At 37.6% G+C, this 24,155-nt stretch overlaps 1 protein-coding gene across 44 annotated transcripts in view; it reads left to right on the forward strand.

The window, feature by feature from the left end:
• Nucleotides 1-24,155, forward strand: part of ABI2 (abl interactor 2) — a 121,956-nt gene that overhangs the window by 46,370 nt on the left and 51,431 nt on the right. For 14 of the 44 annotated variants that reach the window (XM_017536836.2, XM_017536845.2, XM_017536851.2 and 11 more), the window contains exons 2-4: nt 5,388-5,555; nt 18,767-18,943; nt 20,569-20,586. In XM_017536836.2, coding sequence (XP_017392325.1) covers nt 5,388-5,555; nt 18,767-18,943; nt 20,569-20,586 — 363 coding nt within the window. Of the gene's footprint in view, nt 1-5,387; nt 5,556-14,010; nt 14,085-18,764; nt 18,944-20,568; nt 20,587-24,155 lie in introns of those variants that run through there. The other 30 variants (XM_017536843.2, XM_017536850.2, XM_037741464.1 and 27 more) reach the window with 5 other exon arrangements.

A 24,155-nucleotide genomic window follows, 5' to 3' on the forward strand; every position in this document is an offset into this window, starting at 1 on the left:
CTGTCTCCTAGGCTGGAGTACAGTGGCATGATCTCAGCTCACTGCGAACTCACCTCCTGAATTCAAGTGATTCTCTTGCCTCGGCCTCCCAAGTAGCTGGGATTACAGGCATACACCACCATGCCTGGTGAAGTTTTGTGTTTTTAGTAGAGACAGGGTTTCACCATGTTGGCCAGACTGGTCTCCAACTCCTGGCTTCCGGTGATCTACCCACCTTGGCCTCCCAAAGTGCTGGGATTACAGGCACGAGCCACTGCTCCTGGCAGTATTTTAAATGCTTTTACATTTTTTTTTTTTTTGACATCATAGGTGAAGGTTGTTCATGAGCAATTTGTTTGACTTTTAAAAAAATTAAAAAAATGTTTTAAACTTAAAAAAAACTTGTGGGTACATAGGAGTAGATATGTATATTTATGGGTTACCTGAGACATTTTGATAAAGGCATGCAATGTTGTAATAATCACATTAGGGTAAATGGGATATCTATCACCTCAAACATTTACCCTTTGTATTATAAACAATCCAACTATACTCTTTTAGATATTTAAAAATGTACAATTAAATTATTTTTGAAGTCACCCTCTTGTGCTAGCAAATACTAGGTCTTATTCTATTATTTTGTATCCATTAACCAGTTTCATTTCCCCCCTACCTTCACCATTCTCACTTTCCCACTGCCTGCCCACTTCCCTACCCACCTACCTTTCCCTCTCCCTCCCTCTCTTCTATCTCTCCACTTTCTGTCTCCCCCTGTCCTATCTCCCCACTTTCCCCCTCCCCTTCCCAGCCTCTGGTAACCATTCTTCTACTCTCTATTTCTGTGAGTTCAATTGTTTTAATTTTTAACTCCCACAAATAAAGTGAGAATATGCAAACTTCCTGTGCCTGGCTTGTTTCACTTAACATAATGACTTCCGGATCCGTCTATGTTGTTGCAAAAGACTGAATCTCATTTTTTTTTAATGGCTGAATAGTACTGTATTGGATATATGTACCATATTTTCTTTTCTTTCTTTTCTTTTTGTGACGGAGTTTTGCTCTTGTTAGCCAGGCTGGAGTGCAATGGTGTGATCTTGGCTCATTGCAACCTCTGCCTCCCGGGTTCAAGCAATTCTCCTTCCTCAGCCTCCCAAGTAGCTGGGATTACAGACATGCACCACCATACACAGCTAATTTTGTATTTTTAGTAGAGATGGGGTTTCACCACGTGGTTCAGGCTGGTCTCAAACTCCTGACCTCAGATGATCTGCCCACCTTGGATTGGGCGCCCAAAATGCCGGGTTACATGTGTGAGCCACCTTGCCTGGCCTGTACCATATTTTCTTTATCCATTCATCCTTTTTTTTGAGATGGAGTTTCACTCTTATCGCCCAGGCTGCAGTGCAATGGCACGATCTTGGCTCACTGAAACCCCCGCCTCAGGTTCAAGTGATTCTCCTGCCTCAGCCTCCTTAGTAGCTGGTATTGCAAGCACCCACCACCACACCCAGCTAATTTTTGTGTTTTTAGTAGAGACAGGGTTTTGCCATATTGGACAAGCTGGTCTGGAATTCCTGACCTCAAATGATCTGCCTGCCTCTGCCTCCCAAAGTGCTCCTAAATGGCAACCTTGGTCTTACAAACTTCATCTTGAACTTAGAAATGACAAGAAAAGACCTTTGAGCCCCAAATCTTTTCAGTAAGCATGCAAATGTAAAATACATTTCAGAAAGATTTTAAAATCTTTTGGAGCTCTTATGCTTTATAATTATTCCTTACAGTTGACTAGGATAGAATACTTAATTTTAAGTTTCTATTATTTTATATTAATACACATATATATTCTATATATTTTTTAAATTAATTAATTTTTTCTTTCCAAGAGATGGAGTCTTGGCTTTGTTGCCCAGGCCAGAGTGCAGTGATGTGACCGTGGCTCACTGCATCTTTCACCTCCTGGGCTCAAGTCATCGCCCCACCTCAGCTAGGACTACAGGTGTCCACCATTGTGTCTAGCTAATTTTTAATTTTTTGTAGAGTTGAAGTCTCATTATATTGCCCAGGCTGGTCTTGAACTCCTAACTTTAAGCAATGCTCCCACCTCAGCCTCCCAATGTCGTGGGATTACAGACCTGAACTGCCGTGCCTGGCCAGCGTTATGCTTTACTCTTTCTGATAATGCAAGTAATACATGCCTAAGTTAAAAAAAAAATAAGCCATATTGAAAACATTTAAAAAAAACCAAATCAACTTTATTTCCAATATTCAGAGAAAACTTAGGTTAACATTTTGGAGCTTACTTTTTAGAGATTTTTCTTGTGCTTATATTTACACCCAGGCACCTACAGAATTAGGTGATGATTATGTTCAAGATGCTTTGTAACCAGCTTTTTTTTTTCACTTAGTTATGTCGTAGATACCTTTACATAGCAGTAATGCATAGCAATACCATTTTAATTTACTGCATTAATGTTATATATATATAGTTTAGTCAGCCTCGTGCTTTTTCTCTTTCACCATTAAATGAGTTGATGAACATGGATATTCTTGTCTATACCTTTTTCCTATTTGATTATTGTTTAGTCACATAATTTAAAGTTACAAATGTAGTGGAACTTGTAAAACTTCAGACTGAAATATTGAAGCCCTTGAGGTGCTGGTATTTTTCTTTTCCCCCGAGACAGAGTCTGGCTGTGTCGCCAGGCTGGAGTGCAGTGGTGTGATCTCAGCTCACTGCAACCCTCGCCTCCCGGGTTCAAGTGATTTTCCTGTGTCAGCCTCCCAAGTAGCTGGGGCTATAGACACATGCCACCATCCCAGTGAATTTTTGTATTTTTAGTAGAGATAAGGTTTCACCCTGTTGGCCGGAATGCTCTTGATCTCTTGACCTCATGATTTGCCCGCCATCAACCTCCCAAAGTGCTGGGAGTACAGGCATAAGCCACTGTGCCTGGCCAAAGGGGTTGGTGTTTTTGTTTTTTTGTTTTTTTTTTTGGTATAATCTTGTTTTCTGGTGAAGCCAGAGAGTTGCATTTCAGTGTCAGGTGTTTCAGGTATTGCTTCAGTCATATGTTGCAGTGGTTCCAGAATTGCTATACTGGAGCATTTTTAGAGGTAGCCGTAAATTCGAAAATGTGTTTTCGTAACATAGTAATTGAAGGCTGGTGGGGAAGATGATGGAAATGACATCTCCAAGATGCCTTTCCAAGATGCCCTTTGGTAATACATTGGCAGTAAAGTTAATGGCTAAGAAAAAATTATTTGGATTTATGAATGTTATAATTCTGTTGTTAGTATCATGATTTGGAAGCCAAGACAGAAAAGGCTTTTTACAAATTAAAAAAAATTCTAAAGCCGGGCACGGTGGCTCACGCCTGTAATCCCAGCACTTTGGGAGGCCTAGGCGGGTGGATCATGAGGTCAAGAGATCAAGACCATCCTGGTCAACATGGTGAAACCCCGTCTCTACTAAAACTACAAAAAATTAGCTGGGCATGGTGGCACGTGCCTGTAATCCCAGCTACTCAGGAGGCTGAGGCAGGAGAATTGCCTGAACCCAGGAGGCGGAGGTTGCAGTGAGCCGAGATCGCGCCATTGCACTCCAGCCTGGGTGACAAGAGCGAAACTCCGTCTCAAAAAAAAAAAAAAAAAAAAAAATTCTATATCTGATCATTTATAGAGAGAGATTGTGTATATAATGTTTCGCCTATGTTAAAGCTACTTGTGACCCCAGTGTGGACCTGTTTTGGTTATTGGTAAAAGTAATAATGAAGTAGAAATTTACTGAAAATTTTACTTGAAGATTAATGGGGATATGATTTATTTTTTACATACTTACTTAAGACTCGAAATGGTATACTGATTTAGGAGATACATGCAAGACAAATAATCTGATAATTTTATTTTTCTGAATTAGCTATGTATACTTCGTTAAGGATTCAGTTTTTAAAAATTGGTTAAAAATCTGATTGAACATATACTATCCCTGATACTCTCAACCTGCCTTTTTCTTCATACTGCTCATCATGTTACCCTTCGTCTGTACTTTATTTTTATTTACCTTAACTCACTTTAGTAATTTCTGTCAATCTTCTCCTATAGTAAGTCTTTGAGAGCAGATACAATGTGTTAAAATTGCTAAGATAGGAGCACAATGTTTTGTGTATATGGGGGATACTTGTGGGTTTTATTGAAGGAACATGTCACTGTTGATTATTTTGTTTTCTTTTTGTAACAAACATACTGTCTTTCATTGTAGCACTAATCCTTAGAATTCCCTCCTGACATTTTCTGTTACTTTTATTTTGTAGAGGATGGGACCAGATTTTTTTTGCCTCTTTTACTAATGAAAATAAGTGCTAAGCCATCTATAAGTTTTTTCAAAATTGAACTTTATTAATTATTTCCATTTCATTGAGTAAAGCCTTAATCTATTGGACTAAGATCAGGAAAAACATTTATCTCTCTCAGGCTGTGTATTTTCTGGGGCTGTTATCTTAATGCTTACAAGACTTTATTTGTATTTTTTTCCTTTGTTTATGTATTTTTTTTTGCTTTTTGTGTGTTTATTCACATTTGTTTTTTTATGTTCATATATAAACTGTCATAGAATCTTAGATATCATTAATGGATAGTAATCTTAACTTTTAATGGAAGAGAAGAATGATTCTGACTGCGTGTGTTGACTTAATTTATTTAAAAAATTACTTAATGTTTAGCTGGGCATGGTGGCTCATGGCCGTAATCTCAGCACTTCAAGAGGCTGAGGCAGGCCAATGGATCACTTGAGCCTAGGAGTTCGAGATCAGCCTGGGCAACATGACTGTTTACGTCTTGTAGGGTTATAACACTTATATATTTGGGAAGGAAGGATCCTCTTATTACTTTTAGTTTATCATAATTATTATTACCATTTTATTTATCATATTATTTATAGTTTTTTCCTTAAAATTTTTTTTCCTGGTCCCTCTTACAGGGTTAAACATTGTTATTACTTTAATCAGATGTTGTTAAAGCCACATTTCACATGTTAGAGTGAAAGGAAAGGAAAAATTTGGAAAAGTAGAAGAAAGTGTGTCAAAATTTATACATTCAAATCAGTGCTACCTTTCCCAGCAATGTATGCTTGCTGCCATTGCTCAAATTGTCCATTGGATCTCATTTTTTATATAATGGCTTCAGGGTTTTATTTGCATCTGTATAGAGATGTGTCTATTCAATGTGAAATGTTAGTGAATTCAGTCAGTAGTTTGGTTTTAGGTTTACGTGATACTAGTAGTTTTTAGAACATTCTTGACTTTCTGGTGGATTCAGTTAACAGAGTTGTTTTGTTGAGTTTTTCTATAGGTTTCTTTGTTAGAAATGGATTATCTTTGAATTGATGATCACTGGTTTGTTTTTTTTCCTAGTCAGCAGATAAGCAGAGAGCCCTAGAAGAAACCAAAGCCTACACCACCCAGTCCTTAGCAAGTGTTGCCTATCTGATAAACACCTTGGCCAACAATGTCCTGCAGATGCTGGATATCCAGGCATCCCAGCTACGAAGGATGGAATCTTCAATCAATCATATTTCACAAGTGAGACCACAATATTTTCCTATTTGCCTATGAAGAACCCTTAATAATAAGCACAGGCTGTCTGTAATGCTGGCAGCTTTTATTATGTAAGTTAATTCACATGTATGATTTGGAAAATAGAAATATTAGGTTGTTTTGTCTTTTTGTGGGGTGGTTATCTTCTCTGTGATTTTGATAGGAAAGTAAATCATAATGGATTTTATTAAAATTCAATTGTCATGGTAACATAGCCCTGCAATGAAACTTTGTCCTTTCCCCCCCAATTTTTAACAAATTTCATACTTCTTTATCAATTTAAAAAGATGAACTTGATAGATTGGTAACTTGTTCAAAAAATTTTTTTTTCTTTTGGTGGTAGGTTTTATAAACGTTTAGTGGGATGGTACCATACCTGCAATAATGGAAAGACTAGCAAACTTTATGAAACTATTTTTATTACTTCATGGGCTTGTAAAACTTTTTAAAAAATGTTAAGCTGTCTCCATTATAAAAGCGATGCTCATGAAAACCCAGTAAAAGAAGAAAAAAAGGGGAAAAATAAACCGTTTTTATCACTTCTCAAGCTTTTCACTGTTAATATTTTGGTATATCTTCTTGTAATACTTATTCCTGAAAGTAGTTTTTTTAATATGTTAACTGCGGGCTGGGCACACATCTGTAATCCCAGCACTTGGGAGGCTGAGGCAGGAGGATTGTTTGAGCCCAGGGGTTCGAGACCAGCCTGGGCAACATAGCAAAACCCATTCTCTACCAAAAATATAAAAATTAGCCAGGTGTGGTGCTACACACCTGTTATCCCAGTTACTTGGGAGGCAAAGGTGGAAGGATCATCTGAGCATGGGAGGTTGAGGCTGTAGCGAGCTGTATGACACTGTGCTCCAGCCTGGCAGACAGAGTGACACCCTGTCTCAAAAAAAAAAAAAAAAAAAGTAGCCATGATTATATAGAATAGGTATAGAATGGCTGGGCGCAGTGGCTCACACCTGTAATCCCAGCAGTTTGAGAGGCTGAGGTGGGTGGATCAGGAGATCAAGACCATCCTGGCCAATATGGTGAAAACCCGTCTCTACTAAAATACAAAAAAATTAGCTGGGTGTGGTGGTGAGTGACTGTAGTCCCAACTACTCAGGAGGCTGAGTCAGGGGAATCGCTTAAACCTGGGTGGCGGAGGATGCTGTGAGCTGAGATCCTGCCACTGCACTACAGCCTGGGTGACAAGAGTAAGACCTCTTTTTTTAAAAAAAAAAAAAAAAAGGTATAGAATTTTGGGTTCTACTTTTTTAACCTAGCATTAAAGCAAAATATATTCTCTTGATGTTATAAATTCTTCATAAACATTCTCAGTGGCTGCATGTATATGTCATACCTTTTATAATCATTCCCATATTTTGGGGCCATTTGAAATAATACTGCAGTGGGCTGGGCGCGGTAGCTCACGCCTGTAATCCCAGCACTTTGGGAGGCCAAGGCAGGCAGATCATGAGGTCAAGAGATGGAGACCATCCTGACTAACATGGTGAAGCCCTGTCTCTACTAAAATACAAAAATTAGCTGGGCATGGTGGTGAGCGCCTCTAGTCCCAGCTACTCTGGAGGCTGGGGCAGGAGAATTGCTTGAATCCAGGAGGGGGAGGTTGCAGTGAACAGAGATTGTGCCCACTGCACTCCAGCCTGGCACCTGGCGACTCTGTCTCAAAAAAAAAAAAAAAAAAGCAAAATGCAATTTAAAAAATATTAAAATTATAAAGGTTTTGGTCTGTCTGCCTTCTTTTGAATAGATCTTTGGAATTTTCTATTTTAGCAGTCTTGTCATTTGAATGATTTAGTGTTATTCAACAGTCTTTTTAGACCCAAATGATTAGAACTCTTTTGGTATAAAAATAATTTTTAAATGTGTCTGTTGTATTTTTTTTTGTATCTTGGGAGTTCAGGGCCCTTTTCGAATGGACTAATCATTTTTTGAGAATCTAAAGTTTAGCATATTTGTGTAACTATGCCAAATATAGTCCAGATAATAAAATCAGATACGGTATTTTTGAAAATTTATCAGACCAATTTAGAGGGATTTCTTAATACTATTTAATCTTAAAACTGAATTTGTCATTATAAGGGTTTCTTCATATTTCATACAAACTTCTGTAGACATGTAATTTATTGCTTGTAATATTGTGTATCTTAAGTTAAAAAAAAAAGAATTGGTGAGTTTTAATGAGTGTAAGGTAACATTTAGTTTGGAAAGGCCTCTGGAAGGAAATAATCAATGGCATTTTAAATGATAAAATAGATGATTTTTTTTCTTTTTTTTTTTTTTGAAGAGACAGAGTTTTGCTTTGTTTCCCAGGCTGGAGTGCAGCTGTACAATCACTGCTCACTGCAACCTTGAACTCCTGGGCTCAAGGGATCCTCTTGCCTCAGCCTCCCAAGTAGCTGGGACTACAGACATGTGCCATGCTTGGGTGATATGTTTTATTTATTTATTTTTTTTCTAGAGACATTGTCTTGTCATCTTGCTGGGGCTGGTCTCGAACTCCTGGGTTCAAGCAGCCTCCCACCTTGGTCTCCTGAGGTGTTGGGATTACAGGTGTGAGCCACTACTCCCGGCATAAATTTGGTTTTCTATAGAAGGAGGGAGGCTGACAAATTGGTAATCTGATAAAGAATTTCAAGGTCTGTTCTTGAGGATCCTGATATTTTTCCACGTTTGAAGTGTTAGCAAAGGACATTAAAAAGAAAGTTTTAAAAAAAGAACAGATAGAGAAACTAATATATTTGAGTTCCTAAAAAGGAGGGATAAGTTTTTTTTGTTTTTTTTGTTTTTGTTTTTGAGACAGAGTCTCACTCTGTCACCTAGGCTGGAGTGCAGTGGCACAGTCTTGGCTCACTGCAGCCTCGGCCTCCCGAGTTCAAGTGATTCTCCTGCCTCAGTTTCCCGAGTAGCTGGGATTACAGGTGCCCACCACTGCACCTGGCTAATTTTTGTATTTTTAGTAGAGGCAGGGTTTCACCATGTTGACCAGGCTGGTCTCAAACTCCTGACCTCAAGTGATCTGCAAGGAGGGACAAGTTTTATTAGGCATTAGGGGAGAGTAGAAGGGATTACCTGGGTAAATGATGACAACAAGCAAATGGCAATGAAGGATAATAATTTATTTTCTGATTAGAACTCTGTAGTACTTTGATGGAAAATTGTTAGCAAGCTCAAGGAGAAAGGTGAATACTCAACCAACCTAGAGTTTGAATATTAATTCAGTTATTGAGAACATTTTCTTTAGGAGTATCATATAAATTGACATTTAATTAATATGGTCAATTACTGCTACCCTTTAAAGTTATTTTAATGGATTAAGTTAAAAACAGAAGAATAGATAGATATTAGTAACAGAGGTCTCAGTAAAGGTGTCAGGAATATGTTGAACCCTCTTTATTCAGAGTTGAGCTTCTAGGGGGCAATAGTTGGAGGGGTCATAGATCTACAGTTCTCAGCTGCTAAGTTTATACAGAATATAAATTAGTATGTTGGATAAGGGAATCAAGTCTGAGAAATAGGCTGATAGAGGCTGTATTTAAGAAATGAGTAATTTAAAAAATTTATGTATCTTCTAGCATTAGCTTCAAGGCTAGAAATTTTTTTTCACTTGTGTTTACAGGTAGAATTTTTTTTTTTTTAATTAAAGATGGGGTTTCACCATGTTGGTCAGGCTGAGGGAGACCTCAGGTGATCTGCCCACCTTGGCCTCCAAAGTGCTTGGATTACAGGCATGAGCTACCACGCCCAGCCTACGGGTAGAATTCTTAATTTAAAAAGTCAGTTGAATATCAAAACTGTCTCATATTCTTCAGACTGGAAGATTATTCTGTAGTGTAGAAGAAAACCTTTTCTGCTTACAAAGCGAATGGTAAATACTCTAAAACAGGGGTTGGCAAACTTTTTTGAAATAAAGGGCCAGATGGTAACTATTTTAGGTTTTGTGGGCCATGTATGGAATCATTTTCATATTATTCTCTGTGTGTTTGTGGTGTGTGTGTATTTTTTTTTTTTGGCAGGGGGATCGGGGGGGCCTCATGATGTTCCCCAGGGTAGTCTTGAACTCCTGGTCTCAAGTGATCCTCCCATCTCAGCCTTCCAAAGTGCTGGGATTATAGGAATGAGCCATGATGCCCAGCAAAGAGAGATGGCATTGCAAGTAAGCATAGAGATGTGGACAGATTTGAGAGGTTTTTTTTGAGACGGAGTCTTGCTCTGTCACCAGGCTGGCGTGCAGTGGCACAATCTTGGCTCACTGCAACCTCCGCCTCCTGGGTTCAAGTGATTCTCCTGCCTCAGCCTCCTGAGTAGCTGGGATTACAGGCACACCCCACCACGCCCAGATAATTTTTGTATTTTTAGTAGAGAGGGTGTTTCACCATGTTGGCCAGAATGGTCTCGATCCCTTGATCTTGTGATCCGCCTGCTTTGGCCTCCCAAAGTGCTGAGATAGCAGGTGTGAGCCACCATGTCTGGCGAGAGACAGTTTAATTACGTTTTCTTTTGTGTGTGTGTATTTTTTACAATGATTTTCTGGTAAGTGTCTGGGCCATATAAAAACAGGCAGGGGTTCACATTCTGGCATGGAACCTTGGTTTGCCAGCCTCTGCACTAAAACCCTTTTTTCCAAATGTTCGACTGTTAAATTTTATGATGATACTTATCTTATTAAAAATAGCGTATGTTTCTAGATGGAGCCGGGGGTTCTTGAGACCAGATTTTTGTGCAATTTGGGCAAAAATACTAGATTCTGAGAGTTTGTAGAGAACATTGAGTTGAAGTAATGGAGGGTTCTTCTGTCAGGTCAAAGACAAGATCATACATTTATTGGAATGGCAGTAAGTCTCAAGAGTTGTAAGAATAGAGTTCAGGGTGAGCAGATATTAGTTACCTAGGGTATTCAGTTTCTTTTCCCATTAGTATTTTTTTTTCCCATTGCCTGGGTAAGAACTTTATCACCTTTCAGCCTCCTAGCCCTTTCCTCCATTTTAATGGAAATGAATGCTGAGTAGGATTGGCCCCAAAAGGATCAGGGCATCTAGCTTTTACCCTGGCTCTTCTGCTGACTTGTGTGACATTTGACTTCTTTGAACTTAAGGTTTTCATCTGTAAGTTAAGACTGTTTAGATAATTTCTTAGCTGTCTTCCATCTTGAATTCCTTATTTTTGCGATTCTCACAAATAAGCTTGATTTTATTTGCTTCTATTCTGTTCTGTTGGTTCTGCTTTTTACCTCAATCTGTGTCCACTGGTCTGAAGCCTCTATTACTTAAATATAACTGAACTGTTTCCCAAATTACTCTGAATTGTAATCTGAGGATAGGAATTTCATTGACTCTACTCTGTATCAGGGAGAAATACTTCAACAAAGCAAAGTAATAACCCACCCCTTCTAGTGTCAGATGTTTTCAACAACAAGATATAGTTGATTAGGAATATATAGTATCAGACAATTTTTTGTACTAAAAGGACAATATAGCGTTAAATAGTATACTAATTTTTACTACATTCATCATATCTATAAGGCAGCGTTAGAGTTGGTTCTTAACATAGATTATGTTACGTATTTTAGGGATGGCAAATTTTAAAGAAATTCCATCTGTAGCTTTGATGCTGTTATTTTGTCCATTCTTTGGAAGCATATTATTAAAACAAATGAAAATTTTGGTCTTCAAACTGATAGTGGAGTTAGATTAACATTAAATATTTTCCCAAAATATATACTTATCAGAGCAAACATGTAATTTTACTGAACAGTTGTATAGGCACACATACCTTGAAGTCAGTATAGTGTAACTATTATAAGGATGAATGTTGCTTACTGTGCCCATTATTTTGTGTCCTTTTGTGGTTAAGTGTTTTTTAATAAAAAGTTTGCAAAACACTTTTCAAACTAAACTTCTTTTCAGTTTGTAAACTAAAATTTTTCTAAGCTAGGCCCATATTTTCTCTTAGCTAGTAAAATTAATCAGCACTTGTCCATGTTCAAGTTTGTCATGGCTTCGAATAAAAGAATAAGAGCGGTCAAAAGGCAACATAGAGAGCTTAAAAAAGTAGTGCTTGTCCCACCTTCCCAAGGCCTGAGTAGGACTTACTGGGCCAGGCGTTAAATAAGTTAGCAGGTAACAAGTAAAGGAGCTAGAAAAGAATTACCATAAAATAAGATTAGATTTGAAGTAATTCTCAAGAGCTAGGTGCTGGAAGGCAGTGGTAGGTCTAAACCTTGAAGACCTCCACAAGTAGGGTAGCTTTTACTGCCTAAAAACTTTAGGCTGGATGTGGTGGCTCATGCCTGTAATCCCAGCACTTTGAGAGGCCAAGGCAGGTGGATCACTTTAGGTCAGGAGTTCAAGACCAGTCTGGCCAACATGGCAAAACTCCATCTCTACAAAAAAATGCAAATATTAGCCATGTGTGGGTGGCGCATGCTTGTAGTCTCAGTCAGCTACTTGGGAGGCTGAGGTGGGAGTATCACTTGAGCCTGGGTGGTCGAAGCTACAGTGAACCATGATCATGCCATTGCACTCTAACATGGGCAACAGAGTGAGACACTGTCTCAATAACCAAATTAACAAAAAACTTTATAGCCTTGCTTAAGAATTTCCAATTTTGGCCAGGCTTGGTGACTCACGCCAGTAATCCCAGTACTGGGAGAGAGAAATGGGTGGATCACCTGAGGTCAGGAGCTCGAGACCGGCCTGGCCAACATGGTGAAACGCTGTCTCTACTAAAAATATAAAAATTAGCTGGGCATGGTGGTGGGCACCTGTAATCCCAGCTACTCAGGAGGCTGAGGTAGGAGAATCACTTGAACCTGGAAGCAGAGGTTGCAGTGAGCTGAGATCAACCACCGCACTCCAGCCTGGGTGGCAGAGCCAGACTCCATTTAAAAAAAAAAAAATTTCCAGTTTTAATGAAGAAGGTACACTGAAGGTTATCAACATGTAATTATGCATATAAAATAGATTTTTTTATACTTCTGAATTAATTTCCTATGTAGTTTTTATATAACTTTATTTAAAAACCCTGAAAATTAGTTTGTTAGTAACTAATTTGTTTTATGAATAATACATAATTTGAAGCATATTTGTAATTTAAATATGTTTATTTGAAACATTAGCTTACTAATTAAAAAAACGAGACATTTTAAAACACCCAATTTAATTGGGTTAATCCACTGTAACTGTTTGATTGCAGATGTTTTCCCACACTGATGGTCAGCTAACTGAGATAGTGCTATCCAGTACAGTCAGCTCTCAATTCTCTGTGGTAATGGGAAACAACAATGCATGGATAATCCTAAAGCAAAATATTTTATACAGTACCTTCCTGTCATCTGCTGTGGCCTGAGCATGTGCCTGGGTTCATGAGGGAAATGTGGGAGTGGGGCTCAGGCTTGCAAAGGAGATGAGAGTCAGTATGATTATCTCAAGGCCATAAGAAGTATCCTTACGGAACCTGGGTTTGGCACTATGTGGCTGAAGTGTCATGGGGGAAGCCTGCAGCATGCAAGATCAGCTTGGCAATATCAGTGAGAAGGATGGGGAAACTAATTAAAAAGGAACCGTGGGAGAATAGATGTTTAAGTCCTACATAATTGCAGTGATATATCTTGGTGTGTTTTTGGTTAATGGGATCTGTAGCGAACAAGAATTATATTAATTGTGTATTTGCATTAGTTTTAGTCATCTTTGCTTGCCAGCAGAACCCATTTTTTACTTGCTGCAGGTGAGTGCTATTATTGAGGCCTCTTCTAAATAAGTAGGTATTTTTTGGCATGTAACTAATAACTTCAAAAACCCAGGATAAATTTGAAATACTTACGTTTAAAATTCTTCTTAAATATCAATGTTGAACTTGTACTTCCAGAATTTAACTTAATGAAATTTAACATTGGAATGTCAAAGAATATCATGAGCGCAAAGGCCATAATTACTGGTAGCTGTGAATTTGATTTTGGAAAAAACTTAGTGGCCATATTTTATTTAAGAATATGTTACAGGAGCTTTTCTAAATTTATCTAACAACTGACAGTTGGCTATGAATTTATGAATGTTAAAGCTGTGTAATAGGTGTGAGGAGGGAGTGTTCATTATTTTGTCTAATTTGAATATGCCTGTTTTCTACAAGTGGGTGCTATAATAAAAATTGAAGCAGGTGATTGCTGAAAACCTCAGAATCTTCTGGCCCAACTTCAGAATGTTCTGCTTATTTGTGAAATAGATTTAGTGCTCTCTGTCAAATTATTCAAACTCCAAATAGAACCATAGCCTTTTTCTAAAGGCATACTTGCACCTGCCCACAGGAACTCCTGCAGTTCAACCCTGTGTGGTAGTATGATGGCAAGAAAACAAATTATACTCTTGATAGATTACCTTTATTATTATAGATGTTTTTTGAAAAGTTATTTACTTCAAATATGTATACTTAGGCAAATTAGAGGCATTGATCTTGAATCAACTCTTGTGAAAAAATTAGGAAACAATTGGGATTTGAGAGTGAATGAGATAAGGGACCAGCTGATTAATTAGTCCATCCTCTGTAGATCATTGGTTCTCCACCAAGGAAGTTTTGCCCCCAAGAGGACATTTGGCAATGTTAGACATTTTTTTTTCTTTTTTTTTCTTTTTCTTTTGAGACGGAGTTTCGCTCTTGTCACCCAGGCTGGAGTGCAATGGCGCGATCTCGGCTCACCGCAACCTCCGCCTCCTGGGTTCAGGCAATTCTCCTGCCTCAGCCTCCTGAGTAGCTGGCACGCGCCACCATGCCCAGCTAATTTTTTGTAGTTTTAGTAGAGACGGGGTTTCACCATGTTGACCAGGATGGTCTCGATCTCTTGACCTCGTGATCCACCCGCCTCGGCCTCCCAAAGTGCTGGGATTACAGGCTTGAGCCACCGCGCCCGGCCCAATGTTAGACATTTTTGTTACATCTCATGGTGGGGAAGTGCTGCAGTTACCTACCTGGATGCTTTTCTATATTCTATAGTCCTCAGGACAGCACCCCTTACCCCTGTCCACAACAAAGAATTATCAAGCCCAAAATGTCAGTAGAGCCAGTGTTGAGCTACCCTGCCCTAGTGTTTCTAAGATGTAGGCATTCTTTTGAAGTAGACAGTTAGAAACATCATATACCCAAACTAAATTATTTTGACTTTCTGTACACTTATGCTGGTAAAAAATTTTGTTTAAAAAATATGCCTTCCATTTTTACTGAGATTTGATGTAAGAAGCAACAACATATATATATTTTTTTAAGAGTTTAATCCTGGGAAACATTGCACTTTCCCGATGAATGGATATATTTCCTTGTAACTCATTATGTTTCTACTTTGCCGTCTCTCCCTGGAGGCTTAGTGCCACATTTTTTGCTCTATTATAATAATGAGCCCTTATTTTAGGCTTGTAGTTACCTTTTCATTTGCTGCATTGGTCTTCCTTTTATTTTACTGTTATGGTCTGTGGGTTTGGGCTAAGTGTGTGTTTGTGTGTATATGAAGAGAACATATGGGTAATATATAAATGTTCTCAATCCCTATTCCAAGTCTTATCTCTTTAAGATCAAATGAACAGATTTCTTATATATATATTTATTTATTTTTGTGTTTTGTTTTTGAGACGGAGTCTTACTCTGTCGCCCAGGCTGGAGTGCAGTGGCGTGATCTTGCTCACTGCAACCTTCGCCTCCTGGGTTCAAGCAATTCTCCTGCCTCAGTCTCCTGGTAGCAGGGATTATAGGCACGTGCCACCACGCCTGGCTAATTTTTTTGTATTTTTAGTCGAGACTGGGTTTCACTGTGTTAGCTAAGATGATCTTGAACTCCTCCTGTCCTTGTGATCCATCTGCCTCGACCACCCAAAGTGCTGGGATTATAGGCGTGAGCCACTGCACCTGGCCAGATTTCTGATTTATGTTTTAATGCTTTTTTAAGTCTCAGTTTTTCCAACAATTCAGAAATACGTGCTTGTTATAAAGTATTACTGTGTTAGTGCAAATAATAAGTGGAAGATTACTTCTCCCTGTTCATTCTCCAGAGATTTATTAATATTTCTAGTTTGTGCCATGCACGGTGGCTCATGCCTGTAATCCCAGCACTTTGGGAGACTGAGGCAGGAGCATTGCCTGAGGTTAGGAGTTCAAGACCAGCCTGGGCAACACAATGACACCTCATCTCTACAAAAAATAAAATTAGCTACACGTAGTGGTGCACGCCTGTAGTCCTAGCTACACAGGAGGCTTAGGTGAGAGGATTGCTTGAGTCTAGGAGTTCAAGACTGCATTATGCTATGATCGTGCCACTGCACTACAGCCTAGATGACAGAGTGAGACCCTGTCTCAAAAAAATGTATATTTCTAGTGTGAAGATTTGAAATAAAAGCTATAAGCTTATAATCTTGTTGTGGTTGGTCAGGTTTGCATGCTTGTTTCATTTCTGAATAAGTTAAGTACATTTCTAAAAACTGAGGAGAATAAAAACAATGTCTTGAGGATTCTATTTTCTGATGAACTTTTTATTGATCTGACGAAGACATTGTATTTTAAAAAGTCATATTTTATTTTTTGAAGCATACTTAATAGTATGACATAATATTTCTAGTCCATACTTTTTTTTTTGGACTTTTTTTTTAGTCCATACTTTGTCCCGTTGGGACAGAGTCTAGTTCTGTCACCCCGGCTGGCGTGCACTGGCATGATCTCAGCTCTCTGCAACCTCCAACTCTTGGGCCCAAGCAATTCTCTGCCTCAGCTTTCTGAGTATCTGGGATTACAGGCACCTGCCCCCACACCCAGCTAATGTTTGTAATTTTAGTAGGGATGGGGTTTCACCATCTTGGCCAGGCTGGTCTTGAACTCCTGACCTTGTGATCTACCTGCCTCGGCCTCTCAAAGTGCTAAGATTACAGGCATGAGCCATGGCACCCAGCCCTAACCCATACATTTAATGATTCGGGATGACTCACTAAACTCTATTCAAGGCCAGGCACATTGACTCACTTCTGTAATCCCAGCACTTTGGGAGGCCAAGGCGGGTGGATCACTTGAGTTTTGGAGTTCAAGACCAGCCTGGGCAACACAGAGAAACCCCAGCTCTACAGACAATACAAAAATCAGGCTAGCATGTTGGAACACGCCTGTAGTTTCAGCTCCGCAGGAAGCTCAGGTGGGACAATCATTTGAGCCTGAGAGGTCAAGGATGCAGTGAGCTGTGATTGTGCCACTCCACTCCAGCCTGGGTGACAGAGTGAGACACTGTCTCATAAAAATAAACTTTATTCAAAGTGTGATTAATTTCTGTTTCTCTAAAGTTAAAAATTAAGTGAATTCTAATATTGTCACTAATATGCAAACTTCTCTTTTCTGTTATAGTTTTCCTAAGCAGTTGAAGAGGAAAGCTGTTCTCATAATTAGCCTAACATGCACAGAAAAAGTTCAGAGATTATGTTTTTCTTAAAAATAAATACTTAAAATTATAAGATTACCACCATGGTTAGTTTTTCATTTGATGTTCCATTTATACATTCATTAGCTCTGAAACATAGATCCCATTTTTAAGATCTTCTGGTTGTATAGAGTTAAGAGGCTTTGAAATTGTTTCAGGTTTACCTCATACTTCAGGCAGTTTAGAAAGGCAAATGATCAGTGTTCAGATTTCTTAAAGTAGTATTTCATAATGTCGTGATGATTATGTTTTCATTTCATTGTTACTACCAAGTTCTTTTAGAAAGGGGAAATTGAAGTAGGACTGGGAGGAGTTATTAAAATATGTGTCTGTTGATCGCTGCTTGAGCCAGGAATTGGTGGTAAGACATGTGAACCATTTTAGTGAAGTGATTTTTCAAACTCCTTTGTCTGCAACCCACATGAAAAAATTTTTTTGACATTGTATTCAGTACATAATTCATGTATATATTTACGTAATAAACAGACTTTTCAAGAAACAGTACTTTTTACCTTACTATGTGTACATGGCTGATATTTCTTTTATATTTGGTTTGAAATAATTGCTGCTCACATACCACTAAATTACAGTTTGCTGTTTACAAAATTTTGCTTTGGTGTACTAATTACCAGTGTATGTGGAGAAATTCATCCTCTGTTAGCAAATAGAAGACTGTAAGAATACATTCTTATTCTGTACTAAATTATGTCCTATATGAGCATTTAATATAAATAAGTTAATGAAGTATTTTACAGGCATTTTGTCATGATAAGCAGCTTAGCCCAAGCAACTTGGTCTTTTTGGGTCAAAAAATGGCTTTTTTGCTTTTTGTTACAGGGTCTTTGCTCTGTCACCCAGGCCGGAGTGCAGTGGTATAATCATGGCTCACTGTGGCCTCAAACTCCTGAACTCAAGTGATCCTCTCACTTCAGCCTTTCAAATAGCTGGGATCATAAGCATGTGCCATCATACCCAGCTACTTTTTGTAGAGACAGAGTTTTGCCATGTTGCCCAGGCTGATCATGAACTCCTGGACTCAAGTAGTCTGCCTGTCTTGGCCTCCCAAAGTGCTCAGATTACAAGCCTGAGCCACTGTGCCTGGCTTTATTTTTAACATTATATTTCAGCCCTCTTTCTTTTTAAATAAAAAGATGTTTAAATATGAATAGAAACTATACTAATAGGTAATTGAGGGCTTTCTTAATCATTATATTAGGCTAAATCTTAATGGAGAGGGAAAAGTTAGCATGCTTTAACCCAGGGGTTGGCAAACTTTTTCTGTAAAGGAGCCAGCTAATAAATATGTCCATTTTTGTGGGCCATACTATCTCTGTTATGGCTCATCTCTGCCATTATAGCGTAAAAGTAGCCTACACAAGCAAGTGGGCAGTATGGCTGTATTCCAATAAAACTTTACTTATGGAAAAGCAAATTTGAATTTTGTATAATTTTCACATCAAGGTATTTTTTTCTTTTTTTTCCTCCCAAACATTAAAAAATACACCACTCAGCTTGTGGGCTATAAAAACTAGGTGGCAGGCCAGATTTGGCCTGTGGGCCATGGTTTACCAGCCCTTGCTTTAACCTAAAAATGGAGAAAATCAGTAGTCCAGAAGAATAAAATTTAGCAAGCATAGCTTAGAAGATGAGTAGCAGTATTAAATTTCTTGGCATATATATTTTGATTTTTGTGGATACTAGAACTATATATTTTTTGTGGTTTTTTTTTTTACATTATATTTTGCAGACAGTTGATATTCATAAAGAGAAAGTTGCAAGAAGAGAAATTGGTATTTTGACTACCAATAAAAACACTTCAAGGACGCATAAGATTATTGCTCCAGCCAACCTTGAACGACCAGTTCGTTATATTAGAAAACCTATTGACTATACAATTCTAGATGATATTGGACATGGAGTAAAGGTAGGTATAATTTTTTTCAAGCTTTTAAAAGTAGTAACCTGTAATGAAACTAACTCTTGAGAAAATTAAGCTTTTTATCCTTCTTTCCTAGAGGACAAGTCTTTGGCCAGTTGTGGTTGTGAAGATTCTTTGCTACTATAACTGTTTTACTCTTTTTGCTTTTTCTTAGTGCTGTATTCTCAAGTTTTAAACAATCGTCTTTGAATGAATTGTATTTGCTTAGTTATGATAATACCTCCTATGGATTGACTGAATAAGTCTAGTGTAATCTTTCCAATTTTAATTTAATATGTCTGATTAAAAAAATCATTCAGCATGTTATTATTAAAGTGTTTACCTTATTTCAAGTATTTATCGGCAGACTTTTGGCATTAGTTTCCAAAAACAACATATATTAATAAACATGTACTTTGAATTTTTCTAAAGTAATTGTATCCCAACATTTTGGGCAAGAACATTATATCTGATCAGTAGTTTGAAAGACAGTGACCTATCAAATGTGACTAAATAAACCTACATGCTTATAATGATACTGTACAGATCATGGAGTTGATTTTTTTCTAATATAAGCATACTTAAATAAAAAAATATACCGTTATGGATGGAAATTAAATCTAAATTTAATGTAGATCTAGGTATAAAGAAAATATACACTGTAAATTTATTTTTAAAATCTTTCCCTTCAGAGTGATGCAAGCATTATTATCTGGAATTTGATATTTAATTTAACTTTTTTGAGACAGAGTCTCACTCTGTCACTCAAACTGGAGTGCAGTGGCACAATCATAGCTCATTCCAACCTTGAACTCCTGGGCTCAAGTGATCTTCCTTGTCAGCTTCCCTGGGACTACAGGCACATGCCACCATGCTGAGCTGAAATTTTTGTTGGGCCTGTCTGTGTTGCCTAGGATGGTCATGAGCTCCTATCCTCAAATGATGTTCCTACCTTGATCTCCCAAAATGTTGGGATTACAGATTTGCGCCATTGTGCCTGCCCAATATTTAATTGTATAGCCAATACCTACATGCATTTAGATTGCTCTACTAATAAGAACATGTTAAAATAAGTTATGTAATTGGATGGTTAATTAATAACTGAACTTTATTCTAAATTGGGAAAATTTATTCAAGGCTAACAACTGCTAATGGAATATTTTAGAATATTGCCAGAATCTAATGCCAAAAAGACACTTAGAATATAAACTATGACATTTGTGTTTGCCCAATTACATTAAGAAAAAGGTAATCCCCCCATTTTTAAAAAATATAATTCGTAGGTTTACATCTCCCGTTCTTATAATTCTCTAAGTAAAATTTATTTTTTTAGGATTCTAGCCTCTTCATTTTTTGACTTTCAGTGCTTAAGGGTCATTAATATGAAGAAATCTTTAATAAAATTAAAATTTTTAATAAAGCAGTGTCTTAAATTCATCAAAGAGACTTCTGTTCATGACACATTCTGCTTTAACCACTCTTTCTATGATCTACTGAGACATTATTTTGTTAATGCTGAATGCTTAACTTGTTTTTTCTTTTTTTCCTTTCTCTTCACATCCTGAAGTTTCAACTAACCTTTCAATGCTTTTTTTCCTTACCTCTTTTATTTGCTCCATTTATGCATTAAGTGGTTGCTTAGATTTAAGGTAAGAGATTCCAGGGCTGGATTTCCATTCTTTGTTCTTATGTAGAATATTACATATGGGGAGTTAAAGAGATAGTTAACACTTGGCCTTTTAAAACCCAATAAATAATTCCTCCTTTTTTTTTNTTTTTTTGTCATGCAACTTTGTGGTGTGTCTTCATGTTCCTTGCGGGCAGATATTTTTGTCTGTTTTGTTCACTGCTCTATCCTTTGTGCCTAGAACAGTATCTGACACACATTAGGTGCTTAGTAAATATTTGTTGAATGAATGATTATTTTGTAATGTTAATATATTTTGTGAAATGGAAATGTAAGCTACCCTATCATAAAAATATTATGACCTATAATTAGCTGGATTTTTATTAATATAGAGACTTTGTTATAAATTGGAGGTCCAATTAATGTGCTTTATTTAACCCTCCCCCTGTGTAATAGCCTTTTTATTCTATAAATGGTGTACTTTCTGATATACCTTATGGACAATATGTCATTATCTTTTAACTTAATCAGTATAAAGAAATTGAGAAGCAGAACATATTCAGTGACACAGGTTTTTTTTTTAAGTTGCAGTATCATATTTTGTGGAAAAAAATTACTCTTTTTTTTCCCAAATAGCTGTATGAAGAATATATTTCAGTATAAACTTTAATAGCTTTTAAAGGCGAATATAATTACATGCAAAACATCAAAAGCTCATGATAATGTTTAACAAAATATCAGTTACGAATTAGAGCTGTTTCCTGTTATGATTCGTTTCAATAACGTTTTGGTATTTTGAAGGATTCATGATAAAAGAAATTCAACTATATTCAAGAAGCCTGCCTAAAATAGAAGGTTACTGCAATTATATGCCAAACTTAGCATGTATTTCTTCTTTGATCTTTTTTTTGTAGGTGAGTTTTATGATTTTTTTTTCAAATATATATTATTCCCATCTAACACCCATTATTTGCCATATCTTCAGTGTAGAAAGTGATGACAAGATGACTGAATTCTGAATCATTAACTAGTACTAATCGTGGCCACACAACTTTCACCCGCTCATGGTAGGTAGCCGATTGGAAGAGCCCAGATATATGGACTCCTGTATTACTATTTGGATCGTTGATTCTAAATCCTCAGTCATGGAGAGTTAGACGTGGAACTGTGCAGAAATTCCTTTTGCTTAAAATAAGTGGGTTGCAGCTCACTGTATCCTTGGGCTCAAGTGATCCTCCTGCCTCAGCCTCTGGAGTAGCAGGACTACAGCCACTCTTGGCTTTTTTATTTTTCTTTTTTAAATAACAACATGTGGTCTTGCTGTGTTGCCCAGGCTGGAATCCTGTTCTTTTAAAACTTAACAAGTTTAAGAAATTGTTAGGGAAGGTTTCAGAAAGAAAAACCTGAGCTGGTTTTTCTCTGTGAAATCTTCCCTATCAATTTCTTCCCACATTGATATTTCTTTTTTGTTGATTTCTGTGGAATCTGTAGACCTGTAGACACTGCCTTTTTTTTTTTTTTTTTTTTTTTTTTTTTTTTTTTTTTTTTTTTTTTTTTTGATGTGATCTTGGCTCACTGCAACCCCTGCCTCCTGGGTTCAAGTGATTTTCCCTGCCTCAGCCTTCTGAGTAGCTAGGATTACGGGTGCCTGCCATGATGCCTAGCTAATATTTATATTTTTAGTACAGATGGGATTTTGCCATATTGGCCAAGCTGGTCTCGAACTCCTGACTTCAGGTGATCCGCCCACGTTGGCTTCCCAAAGTGCTGGGATTATAGGTGTGAGCCACTGTTCTGGCCAGGCATTGCTTTTTATTTAAATCACGTGAGTCTTATTTATTTTAAAATGCCTTTAAAGCAGAGAAATCCTTTTATAAACCATTGTGTCTCCTCCTTTTTTTCCTCCACAGGCTACCTCCTTTTTTTCTTTTTTTCACACGCCTTTACTCTTGTACCTGGTAGTCTGGTAGGAGGCTAATACATGAGGGGTATATCACACATAATATTTTAGAGTGTATCTGCCACTCTTCTCTTGTAGCAGATCATCTGTTAATGAGAGATTTCATAGCAGAGGTGATGTCTTCTTTGAATTAGAGATACTTGGCTGGCCAGCTGTGATATTTGTAATGAATATTATGTTGGTATGCAAGGAGGTATTGAACAAAGAAGGCAAAGCAGAGTAGGTAGGAGTGTTGTAGAAAAAGTATTAAGTCACAATAATTGGCCTAATGGGTGGTGCCAGTTGTAGTGATCTCCAAAGCCTGGTCATAAGGGAACTGCTCCTACCTCCAGTGTTATTTGCATTCCTTCATCATAGCCCAGTGGGAAAGTGTTTGAGCTGTAGCCATGCATTAACCTTCATTACCTAAATGAAATATTTCTTCTGTTTTGGAGGTTTCTTTCCGGTAGGGAAAGAGGGGGGACTTTTCCAACTTTTCTTTCTTGTACTTAATACCTGCTTCACTTAGCTCTTGATGACTTTTCATTTTATGAAATAAAAAAGTACATAACAAAAGTATCATTGGTATCAGCCACCAGAGTATCATTCTAATTCCCTTAACTGTTATATGTGTCAAATGATAGTTCTGCTATGTTTGTAACTTTAAAAAATATTTCAGGTGAAATTGCTGTTACGAAGTGGCTGCATTATTGCTTTGTTTTCCTTGTCTTGAGTTTATGGTGTGTTTGCGATCTGTCACTCTTGTGCACATGTGCTCACCCTCATGTGCGCGTGCTCTCTCTCTCTCTCCCTCACTCTCTCTCTCTCTCTCTCTCTCTCTCTCGTTAAGGTCCTCTCCATCAGCACATAGATACCTCATGTGTTTTGCTACTTGTCAGGAAATGTTTTATATCTCAAATACTCCTCTCAAAATAGTTGTTTTAGGATCTATCATGATGGCTGTCTAATAAATATATTTTTATTTTTGCCAAATTATTTAGGTCCGAAATATCGTTTAACTTTATAATATAGATTTCACCTATTATAAAAATTGTTTTGTTTGGCATTTATTTCTGTTATTCCTTTTCTTCAAATTTGATGGCAGTATTTGTATTCTGCATAGCATATTTATTACTTTACTTAGCATAGAAACGTTTTTAACAAGGGAAAAACTGCCTTGAGGAAATACTGAAAAACTCTTCTAGCTTAAAAGAAAGGTAATGAAATATTAGTGAGGTATAAAAATAGATTGAACATTGTACAGGAACTCTGACTTAGGCTAGTCATCTGATTCCATTAACCAAAGAAATACAGTCATTTGACGATTCTACAGATCATAAAATGTACCAAGTTATACTTACAGAAATGTTGGCTGGGCGTAGTGGCTCACAACTGTAATCCCAGCATTTTGGGAGGCCGAGGTGGGTGGATCACCTGAGGTCAGGAGTTCGAGACCAGCCTGGCCAACATGGCGAAACCCTGTCTCTACTAAAAATACAAAAATTAGCTAGATATGGTGATGCACCTGTAATCCTAGCTACCTGGGAGGCTGAGGAAGGAGATTGCTTGAACCCAGGAGGTAGAGGTTGCAGTGAGCCGAGATCATGCCATTGCACTCTATCCTGGGTGACAGAGTGAGACTTCATCTCAAA

The sequence above is a fragment of the Cebus imitator genome, unplaced genomic scaffold, assembly GCF_001604975.1.
Source record: "Cebus imitator isolate Cc_AM_T3 unplaced genomic scaffold, Cebus_imitator-1.0 Scaffold101, whole genome shotgun sequence".
Lineage (NCBI taxonomy): Eukaryota > Metazoa > Chordata > Mammalia > Primates > Cebidae > Cebus > Cebus imitator.